This window comes from Rhineura floridana, chromosome 6, assembly GCF_030035675.1.
Source record: "Rhineura floridana isolate rRhiFlo1 chromosome 6, rRhiFlo1.hap2, whole genome shotgun sequence".
NCBI lineage: Eukaryota > Metazoa > Chordata > Lepidosauria > Squamata > Rhineuridae > Rhineura > Rhineura floridana.
In genome coordinates, this window is record NC_084485.1 from 126,826,771 (window position 1) to 126,838,985 (window position 12,215).

At 42.0% G+C, this 12,215-nt stretch overlaps 1 protein-coding gene across 1 annotated transcript in view; it reads left to right on the forward strand.

Annotated features, from left to right (window-relative positions):
* ABCA4 (ATP binding cassette subfamily A member 4) overlaps positions 1-12,215 on the forward strand; it is a 127,587-nt gene that overhangs the window by 44,149 nt on the left and 71,223 nt on the right. Inside the window, 4 exon segments of the mRNA XM_061630653.1 lie at positions 4,263-4,369; positions 5,175-5,379; positions 6,480-6,657; positions 11,946-12,168. Coding sequence (XP_061486637.1) covers positions 4,263-4,369; positions 5,175-5,379; positions 6,480-6,657; positions 11,946-12,168 — 713 coding nt within the window.

Here is a 12,215-nt window from a genome sequence, read left to right on the forward strand (position 1 = left end):
TAAATTAAAGTATTATTATTATTTATTATTTCTTCCTCCTGCTGTGTAGAAACTTGCAACTGAAGAGCCCCCGTGGTTAGACACCCCCTGGTGAACAAGTCTGCTGCTGCCTTCCACTCTTGAGATCCAGATGACAAAGGGGAAGAATTGGGGGTCAAGGCAAGCCTTGGGTTGTGCTCAGATGGGTTATCAGGGGCACTCAGATGAGACATTCATGAGCCAAGGCACGTCAGTCTGCCTTGGGACTTGTTATGGGTTCTTCCAGGTTCTCAGTTCCACTTGGGTCCTATCCCTCTTCATCAGAGGAGGTCTTCCCATTGTTTAGGTTGGGCAGGATCTTGACAACATATCACTCAGTCACAGGTTCCCCCACTGTGGCGAGTTGTATAGTATTTCTGTTTATATTATCGTAACTGGGTTGTATCCAACTAAATCCTACTCAGAGAAGACTCATTGGAATTAATGGACCTAAGTTAAGCCTCATTGACACCATACATTTATTCCACGATTTTTTCACTATAAACAGGCATGACTTCCCCCCAAAAATTCTGGGAAGTGTAGTTATTAGGGAATCCCTATTCTCCTTATGGAGCTAAAATTCCTAGAGTTCCCTGTGAAAATTAATGGGTAGTTCAACCACTCAGGGAACTGTAGTTTTGTGAGGGGAATGGGATCTCCTAACACTCAGCAGGTATCTTTGGGGGAAGCCATGTCTGTTTAAAGAGGTATAATAGTGAAATAAATATATGGTGTGAATGTGGTCTTAGTCCTGTCCATGAAGTTCAGTGGGTTTACTCTGAGTAGAACTAACATTGGATACATCCTATTGTTTGTAAAGGTGCATTAGTAGCAATTTTAAGCAAATTTATGTCTTTTTTTCTTTTGGCGATGTGTAAATGGCCACTTTAATGACAGAGTGTCATTTGTAGTTTGACCCTAGCTTCACCTCTTTACCTATGGGCATAGTAATAATACAAGTAGTTTAAGTACATCTCTCTTTGTGGTTGCCTCCACTCAAAACGCTGTGTAGCCTTGATATATCATTCTGAACGTCAAGGCATCTTTTGGAGTATCATCAGTTTACATTACAGCAGGAATTTTACTTCTCTTCAGAGGTGCTCCCCCCCCCCCCGCCGCCTTTTAAAACAACATAACAAAAGTTTCTTTAGATGACAAGGCTAAACAAAGGAGACTTTACATTTCAGAGAAGTCTGCCTGTTAAATAACAAGTTGTTTGGGAGCACTTTGATGTACAGTAATTGTTGGTTGTTGGCCTGCGAGAGACCATCTAGGTAGAAGATAAGATCAAACAAGTTGGCTTTGTGGCATTCTGTGAGGTGAGGTAATTAAATACACTTCTTCCAAGTCGATTTAGGAACTGAATACTCACTTGCCAAGATGAGACCCTGATAATCTTCCTAATGTTGGAGTTAGGAAACCTGAGAAAGATACAAATATGTGGTCATGTTTTTCAAAGTTCCTGTCATGGTTGCAGGTCCCAATTGCTTTCTCTGTAGCAATACATAGGAGCTTGGTCAAATGTCATTTCAGTGGATGAAAGTTGAACCACTGGTTGGCCACTGTGAGAATAGGATGCAGGACTAGATGGGCCATTGGCCTGATCCAGAAAGCTCTTTTTATGTTTTAATGGTCTTATGCATAGTGTCAGTTGCAGAGAACTAGTGTAGCCTGCCCTATGAGCTGGAAGCCCCCTGGTTTAGATCTCATCTCTCCTACCAACTCTCTAGGTGGCCTTTGACCCCTCCACCTTAGAACTCACCATATCTGTATAATATGCAGAAAGGATAATACTGGGCGAGACCTGCCTTACAGAGGCATGGAAATAATTTATACCTTTGAGCACTCAGGATTGGGCTATATAGCATAATTTCTTTGGTCTCTGCTTCTTCACTGTAAAGAATCCTACCTGAACCATGGCAATGCCCATATGTTTCTGAGCTCGATTCAAGTGCTGGTTTTAACCTATAAAGCCCTACATGGCCTGGGACCGCAATACTTGATGGAACGCCTGTCCCGATACGAACCTACCCGTACACTGCGCTCAACATCAAAGGCCCTCCTCCGGGTGCCTACTCAGAGAGAAGCCCGGAAGGTGTCAACTAGAAAAAGGGCCTTCTCAGTGGTGGCCCCCGAACTGTGGAATACTCTTCCTGATGAGATATGCCTGGCGCCAACATTATTATCTTTTCGGCGCCAGGTAAAAACCTTCCTCTTTTCCCAGGCATTTTAATAGTTTAATATTTTAATATTTTTAATATTTTAATATTTAATATTGTAGCATTTTGAAATCTTGACATCGCCACATTCTAATAAATTTCTTAACTAAGTTAATTTAATTTTAATACCGTGTATTTGGTTTTTAGTTATTTTATGTTCAATTATCTTTTGATTTTTTTGGTATAATGAATTCTTTTTGTTTAACATATGGTTTTAATTGTATATTGTATATTGACTGTTTGTCTGTTGTGAATCGCCCAGAGAGCTTCGGCTATGGGGCGGTATAAAAATTTAATTAATAATAATAATAATAATAATAATAACCACCACCATCTGTTATGAGGGGGGATGATTGTGGTGGCCCTGGGAAATGGCACAGTGTCCCACTCCCTCCTGTGTGTGTGTGTGTGTGTGTGTGTGTTTGTGTGTGTGTGTGTGTGTAAGATATCGCAATATTTTGCAAAGGCTATGGCTTTGTCCCCTTTGTGAATCAAAAAACAAGAGTTGCAATATGAAAGGAATGGCTAGCTGATGCTCGGCCTCCGTATTGGGCTGGCAAGCCATGCAACTAACCCTCCTTCCATTGTTATAGGCTTACCCAATGTACATGTATTTAAGGGGGACAGGAAGGATTTTTTTCATGCAGTCTGATTGGCCAAGGATGGGCATACTTTCCAATTTCCCTGGGGTTAACCTTCTTGCTATTAAGACTTCTTAATAAGAAGTCAGGAGTGGCATGTTTAAATATAATTGGTGTCACAATCTGGCAGGTGGAACAGAGATGGGGGGAAAGAAAGTACAATTGACAAAATTAGAAATATACTCCTGTCCTAGTAATCAAGGGACAGGAGGAGCTACTCCAAAGAAGGAGAGATGCCAGCTGATCTGGGCAGCTACTCATCTCGGTGCCTATTGCCAACTTATCTGGCACATGTTGTGCAAGTTCAGTTAACAGGCATTTAGGATGAAGGGCACACGTGGCACAGACAACTGGGCCAGTTCTTCAGTTGCAGAAAGTAGGAAATGGGAGCCCTTCACCATCCCCACAATTTTAAATAGTCCCAGCTGATCATTATATAAGTATTTAATAAAGGTTTATAAGGTAACTGTGTCCACCTTTTCATTGCTACCGCAGTTCAGTTTTGATTCCATTGTTTCTATATATTTTACACTAGACACATTTTCCAATGTGTCCTCAACTTTCCTTCTCAGGCCTGCTGAGTATTTATACTAGAAACCCCTCCTCATTTTCATCCACAATTAGCATAATTTCAGCCCCTGCACTTTTCCAAGTATAATGCAGTTTAAAACAGGAGTTGACCAGAACAGTGTACGCATTTCCATGGGGCTTGTAGAGAACTTGATGCCTCCCTGCTGCATAGTGTCCTTTCTGCTGCTTGAGCTGAGACACTTTCCCCTTGTCTCAGCTTGGTGATTTTGTTTGCTCTTCCATTCTTATTTTCCAGCAGGTGGGCTCCCATTATCTTTTCCCTCTGTTTGTTTACTGAGATGAAAGTTTCGCTTTGGTGTTCTTTGTCTGTTATCTTTCTGGCTAGACACATCTTTAATGATCAGTCTCCCAACTCCTGCCCTAAAATTACTCCGTTTAGGCTGAAATTGTATAGCCAATGTAATCTCCATTGAACTCAGTGGAACTGTCTTCAGAATAAACATGTATAGGATCGTATTGCCAGTCTTCACATTTCAGAATGGCAGGACAATTCTTAGGTGTGGAATATTCTTCTAGTGGCTTTTTGGTCTTTGTAGCTTTTATTCACGATTTTACATACTACTTTCGCATGAGAATGTGTTTAGAAGTCTTACAAATGTAAATTGGTTTCTAGTCTCGTGTTTCCCAACCAAGGAACTGCAGGCATGAGATAAAAAGGATCTTCCTTCCGACTCTGTAAGGCACCTTCACCATGTAGAGAATGTAACAGTATGATCTCAGGCTGTACCATATTAATTTCGAACAGCACCTGCCCAATTTGGTAACTAGAAAGCACCTCCTTGTGTCCTTTTAGAGACAGGTGACTTGTCTTGTGACTGGCTGATTTCTTTCTCCTTTCATGCCAGGAGCCTAGGGAGGGACACATATGAGAAGCTCCGTCTGCACCTGACATTTAAAGCAGTATTATACCACTTTAAATAGTGATGTCTTCCCCAAAGAATCTTGGGAACTGTAGTTTAATGGGGCTGAGACTTGTTAGGAGACCCCTTTCCTCCTCACTACAGTTACAGTTCCTAGAGTTCTTATGGAAGAGGGACTGATTGTTAAACCACTCTGGGAACTGTCACTCTGAGAGGGGAATGAGGTCTTCTAGAACTGTCAGCACCCTTATCAAACTATACTTCCCAGGATTCTTTGGGAGAAGCCATGATTGTTTAAAGTGGTATAATACTGCTTTCAGTGTAAGGTGCAGATGTGGCCAGAGTTGAAATTTTTTGGATTGGGTTGAGATTTTGAGTTGGCTGAGATTTTTTGTTCCTGGTCAATGACATCTAAACAGGCTCTTTAACAAAGGCTAAAATGCACAGGGTTGTATCAGGCAAGCAAGGGAGTTGATCCCGTTTCAAACCAGCAGTAATGTGTGGTGCTTGTAGATGTAACTTTAGAGCTGGGATAAACAATATGGTGACTTCAAGATATTTGTTTTATTCATTTATTAGTCACTTTTCAGGACCAAGCCGTCAGAGAAATCAAAACAAAAGATATCATGCAGAATACAAACCCAATGGTTGGGGTGATGGGAATTGTAATCCAGCTTCTAGAGGGCACCATATTGGCTATCTCTGCTTTGGTGTAAAAAGCAATAAAATTAAGGTGAACCTATTTTTCCTCATTAGTGCCTGAATTGTATCAAGACGTAGATTTCCAGTGGATATGCTCTTCTGTTTTACTCCAATGCATCTTTCACTTTTGTTGCTATCCACAGTGCTTCGCTCTTGATAAATTTGAGGGCCATGCTGATGAAACTGAGGCAACTCATCGTGCTCTGTCTCTTCTAGAGGAAAATAAATTCTGGGCTGCTCTCGTCTTTCCTTATCTAGACCCAACAACCAGCCAGCTGCCGCCTCATGTGGAATTCAAGATTTGTGTGGATATAGATGCAGTGGAGAAAACAAACAAAATCAAAGACAGGTGATGGTAGTCTCTCATTCACAATGTGGCATGCCTGGCTTGAGATTTACCTGTGAAATGGCAGTAGGCCCGGACTGGCTGGAGCTGGAATATTATTTATTTATTTATTTATTTTATTGGTTGCCTAGTACAAAAATAGTCTCTAGGCGACATATAAACAGAATAAAAATATATATAAATCAGTGCGGCCAAGACATTTTGGTCACTGAGGCAGAATATCCCAGTGGTGACCCAGTGATGAAAATATAATAATAATCTAAATAAATGATACTTTGCTGCCTTTGGGGGGCTTTGCTACCCCAAAATCTGCTGTTCAAGGTTGGAAGGCAGTGACATCATCCTATTTAATAGTAGGACTGTCCCTGAATCAAAGAGTGCTATCAAACAGATAAGCAGATGCAGATAATCCTTTACCTGATGGTACAAAGTGGAATACATATGCAGAGCTGGATCCCACAGAAGAGAAGACTTGAAGGTCTGATGTAATCAAAGTAACATCATTTACAGTAGTATAATTTGTGGTAACTTAAAAAGCAAAGATAACTGTTCTATGTAAGAAAAGCTTCAAAAACCACTATTGGCCAATACCTTTGTTAGGGCCAACCAAAATGTTACAAAATAGTAAGAAAGCTTTTTCTTTCTCCAGAACTCTTCATCAAGCTGGGTGTTAATGCAAAGCCAAGGTAAGGAGATAGAAGAGGACAAACAAAACAAAAAAGAACAAAAAAAATTGGCTGGGTATTGTAGCCATAAGATTTGCATTTAGGCTCAGTTTAAAAATGGAAATTGCAGACTGACTGAATTAATCTCCGCAGGTTTCAAGTTGTACCTAGGATTCTGGGACAAAGAAACAATGGCTGACCCCCATTTTGGAAAACATTGATCCTAGCAGTAATCTACACCCATCTCCAGCCTTATGCAACACTCAGCTTCCTAGTTAGTGGAGCAATGGTTCTCATCAAGTTAGCACTGCCACTTTTAAAATCTTGAATAGCAAATAATGTATGTCTGAGGATCTGGCAACTATAAATTTAGCACTAGTCAGACATTCCTCCCCCCCCCCAATCTTTCTAGGTTGAGTATGTGCTTTGTTTTCCCGGGTACTGGGATCCTGGCCCAAGAGCTGACCCAGTGGATGATCTGCGTTACATCTGGGGAGGGTTTGCATATCTGCAAGATATGATTGAGCATGGGATTATCAAAACCCAGACCGGTGTTGAAGTGCCTTCTGGGATCTACCTGCAACAAATGCCCTATCCATGCTTTGTAGATGATGTGTGAGTAAGAACAGCCACAGTGATCTGTTTCTGATAACTAATTGGGTGGCTGGGTGGGTGGCAGATTGGATTTTGCAGGAGGCTTGACTGCTCTTGCCTTTGATCTTGCTGAAAAGCTGGAGAAATCCCAGGATGAAGGTATTAGTGAAATCTGCCCCCCCGCTCCCCAGTCAGAAATATGCTGCCCTGGGTAAGTCTGAGATAAGGAAGCTGGAACAAAAAAACAAATGCCAGTGTATTTTAAAACTTAGAATAGAGAACAAAAACAGCAACTTTTAAGTCTGATCTAACTTCCATTGGAAAACAACCATCCATCGTTCATTATCAATGGGAGAATGCAGGAGACACTGCAGAGTTTATAGCTGCTGAACTCTCCCATGAAACAAAAGGAGAGTGTTTTTTTTTAATTAACTCCTCTGGGTTTGTATGAGAACATAAATAAAGGATTTGTGTTTTCTTCAGAAGAAAAAACCTGTGTTCCAAAACAGTGTCGCTTTCCCTATCTCTGGATAAGATTTCACACTGATGGGCCTAACAGGATTTTGTTAAATTTTTCTCTCATGCAGCCACATACAGTGTAGGCAATGGAGCCCCAGCAGTGCCACTGCAGACCAGGGAGTCAGAGACCATAGCTGTGGACCTGTCACTGGTGATCCCAGTGCCACTAGTAGCCAGTTTGGTGAAATGGACAGTGTATCAGGCTAGAACCAAGGAGGCCCATGTTCAAATCCCTGCTCAGCTGGTGACTTGGGTCCAGCCCCTTCCAACCTCATATGCCTATTTTGAGGGTAATGTTGGGAGAGGATGTATGCTATCTTGATCTCCTTGATAAAGGTAAAAAGGGTATTTCATAATAAAGAAATAATATTTATTTACTTACTTGAATTATTTGTCTGCACCCCCTCCCCAACCCCAAACAAAAGTTCTTTGGGCAGTTTACAATGTAAAGATAATCGCATTGCAATAAAAACACAATAAAAGCAAAACAATCAAACATAAGAATAAAATCAAAACAGGCAATTCAAAATGGAAAGCAAAGAAAAATACAGAACCAGTTCAAATGAAAACAGAAATCAGAAAGACAAAAAGTCACAGACCTAAACATTCCGTCGGTTAACAGCTTAAAAGACTTGGGGAAACTGGGGTAGGGTGGATAGATCTTTGCCTCATGCCAAAAAGACATTAAGGTAAGCCAGTTGGGCCTCTTTAGGAAGAGGGTTCCATAAGAGGGGCTCTGCTACTGAAAAGGCCATTTCTCTTATAGCCACCTGCTGTACCTCACTAAGTGGGGCACTTGGAGAAGGGCCTTAGATGATGGCTTGTTTAGGGACTTGTGGGAAGAGGCCGTCTTCAGATACTAAAGCCCCAAACCATGAAGGGCTTCAAATGTCAGAGCTTTGAAAGATCAACACTGTGAATAAATAGTTCCGTAGCTCCTGTATCTGACCAGCCTCCATTGCACGGGTTTGTTGAGGCTCACCTGCCTGTGCTGCTATGCATGTGTGTGTGGGAGTCACAGTCCCGCATGTACAACATAGACATTTTGTGAATCAGCACCTAACAAAAACCTAACAATATCCAGTTCTTCAGCCTCTCACTTTAATTTCAGCCGTCTCTTAAGTTCAACAGTCCTGAGGTTAGAAGCTGAATGAACTCTTCCCCTCCCCCCATTATAGAGGCTAAGAGACCAGGCCAGGGTCTAGCTCTTTCTAAAGGTTTCGCATTCCTTTGATTTATCATCAATCATCATTAACCCCCAGGTCTCTTCTTTACATACAGGGAAGGGACCTTAATGTTGTTTTAACTGGTTTTACTCTGATATGACAATGGGAAAATGCTCATGTAAATTGAGAGCTAGGGTAATAGCATAGCCCAGCACACAATGAGAAGAGATCCCACTTGTATCATCTTTCATAATTCCATTGTTGAAGTTGTTTCAAGGCAGTCATTTCTTCTAAATTATACTGTGGTGGGTGTGCAGCCCAAACAGTAACAGCACAGCACCACTATTGTGTTTGTGAATGAAGATGGTATCTCTGATATGAGAGAGAGTCCTCTGGTGGAGAGTCCCATTAGTGTGATCTTTGAACATAAACACTATTTTTATTTAGATTTATACATTTTTTTACAAGGGGGGGGCACACAGACAGCCATTACCTTACTGAGCATAAACCTTCTGTCAGGTAAGGGACATTTAATACGTGACCTAAAGAAACTTGCTTTTGCAGAAATACCACATATGCTCATTTTACAGCATTGTGTGAAAAATCACTCTCAGGTATCTATTCTGACATATTATATTATGGAAAAATAGTATCTTGCTTTATTCTTACATGTGGCAGTCTCTGCACCCAACCTAGTAAAGATTGGGTCCATGTAGGTGGGAAAATGCCATGTATGATGCACCATCAGGCTACAGTTGTATACCCATTTATCTGGGACTGGGAATGAGAGCTACTGAACCCAATGGGACTTACTTATGAATGGGCATGTGTAGGATTGCACTGTCAGGATAACAACGGGTTGTAGCCAACTAAATTCTGTTCAGAGTGGATGCATTGAAATTAATGGATCTAAGTTAGTAATGCTCATTAATTTTAATTGGTCTACTCAGAGTATGACAAACATTGGATACAAACCAATGTGTGCACTGCATTGCAGCATGTCAATACATCTCTTATTTCTCACTTTCCTTGTAAGGTTAAATTTTGCTAAAGTCACAAGTAATTAGGCTGCCAGGCTATCATTTGTGTGGTATTTATTTGTTTATGATATTGATATCTCACCCTTTCTCCCAGGAGTTCATGGTCCACTCCCATTTTTTTGCTGACAACAATCCTGTGAGGTAGGGTGGGCTGAGAGTCAGTGAATAGCACAAAGGATTGTATTCAACGTAGCGCTAAGGCAGTCATTCCAGCACAAGGATTTATCCTTGCATGATGGAACCATCTCCCCCTCTTCTCCCACCATGCAACCCCCAAATCTGTTCTGCTGGTTCCCCCAACCCTCTAGAGCAGATTCGGGGATGGTGCAGGGTGCACATGGGGAAGGGCGAACCCCATTGTGCCAGTACTAATGCTAGAATGAAAAGTTAATTGAATACCACCCAAGGTTCTGGGGGTTCCCTTCAATCCTCTAAATGATAATTTGATCGCAACTCTCCCCAGCCCTTGTCCAACATGCTAGCCACTATACCATGCTGGCTCTCTGGGCAGGGGTGTGTGTGCTTTGAAAATGAGGCTTGGCAGGGAAGCCTTGCCATGAAGCAATGTGAAGAGATTCCACAAGGGCACAATTATGTGGTCTCTAGTCTCTCTTTCTGTTTCTTTTTTAAACACAAGTGTCTGCCGGGGGGGGGGGAGGCGCCAGCTTGCAAAATACATCGTTTCTCTGTCACAAACGGTATGGCCTAGACTCATTCTCAAAAACACTTTTTCTCTACTTGTACATTAGTGATCTCACTCAGCAACTAGGTTGAGAAATGTTCTGCCTCGGTGCCATTTTTACCTGTTCATTTTGTCTCTGACTGATTTTATGTTGCCATGATCTTATCTTTGGCTCCACATGCCACCCCCTCTCCTCAGCACAGACAAAGCAGACAGAGATAATCCCATAAACACACAGTGCAGGGTCCCCCCCCCGTCCCTCTGAAATTGCTACATTTCCATGTGCTGACTTGATTATAACCTCTTGGAGGAGGCATGGCTGTGCAAAATGGCAGAATCTGCCTCTAGTTCAGGTATTTGAGAAGGATAACTGATTGCAGAGCTTTGGCAGTCAGTGCTGGTTCAGCTGCAGAGCAAGACTGCTACTTCTGAGAGGCGGGGGGGAAATGTTCATTACTATTTGCATGGCACTCTGAGCACTGTCACAATTTTGGGCTTAAGGTATGTGGGAGCGAAGCAAGCTTCAGATTCTGGCCTGCAGAATGTCAATTCCCAAACAGGGGGGTATGTGTGTGCATAAACATTTCAGTTACAAGAACAAAGGAAATCTTAGAAACAAGCAGATTTGGCTACCTTTTTGTAAGAAGGGATCATTTTAATTGCATTAGTGGAGAACAACATGCATGGCTGCTCCTGGTTTCCTTTGAAAATGAGTTTGTAATGGCCTCCCAAAAAGGGGGGGAATCTGTGGATGGTGATGGTGGTAGTGATGATGATGATGATGATATCCCACCTTTCCTCTAAAGAGATCAAGAAGGTGTACAAGGTTCACCCCTCCCCCTATTTTTTCCACACTACAACCATGTGAGGTAGCTCAGAGTGTGTGACAGCAGGCCTAATATCACTCTGAGTTTCAGGGCTGGAGTGGAGACTTAAATCCAAGTCATCTCCCAGGTTCTAGTCCAATGCTGTAACCACTACACCGCACTAGATGGAGATCTTTACATCCTCCACATTTCTAAAGCTGAAGAGATGCATCCCCTTTGTCTCTCTGCTGCAATTACACCCATAGCCAAGCAATGTATGACTGTTACAACAGGAGAACAAAATAATATTTTTCCACTAATGAAGTGGGACTTGCAGTGTTGATTGCTTGTGTTCTAGGTTCCTCATACATTCCATCCTTTACTCAATCCACCCAACAGTCAGTCAGCATCGCTTACTGGACTATTTTAGGTTAAAATACACACATATCTTGCTGCTGAGGGTCCCCCCCCCATTTTTTTTGGTACTTTTGCAAACCTTGGAGTGCTGTTTTCTGTCTCTTGTACATGGGTGGTGCTGTTTTGGCTACATAAGTAATGGCACTTAGAGAACTGAGATCGCTATTAACATCTCTCAGGTTTGGGAAAACTGGCCCTCCAGATGGTTGTTGGATTGCAACTCCCACCATCCCTGAACCTTTCCTATGCTGTCTGGGATTGATGGGAGCTGGAGTCCAACAACATCTGGAGGGCCACAGGTTTCCTGCCCCTGATATATATGATGTCTAGAAATGGAAGTGACTACCTCACTCTTCTGAACTTTTATGAAAATAGGAAATGAGCTCATAATACCTCTGTTAATTCCCTTTCTTGAATTAGGGGTATTTCTACACTGCATGCACATATCTGTTTTATTCCAATTTAATATTCATGGCTTCTCCCAAAAGAAAACTGGAGATCATAGTTTTGAGTGTGCTTAGAATTCCCGTAGAAAACTACAGATCCCCAGGGGTTCCCTAGAAAGATGGGATGACTGTTATAGACCAGTTTAATCTTTCAGGTAAATCTGCACATCCTCGCTTTTCATGCTTCCTCAACAGTTTTATTTTAATCTGCTTTTTTCCCTTTGCTTGGACAGCTTCGTGGTTACTTTGAACCATTTCTTCCCCATCTTCATGGTGCTGGCTTGGATTTACTCTGTTTCCATGACAGTAAAGCGCATTGTGCTGGAAAAAGACATGAGACTGAAGGAGGCCATGAAGAACAGGGGGGTCACTCATGGGGCTATGTGGTTCGCATGGTTCCTAGACAGCTTTATCATGATGGCTATGAGCACGTTTCTCCTGACAACACTCATTACGGTAAGGGCATCACCTCAGGGTGGATTGTTTTATTTATACAAAAAAGG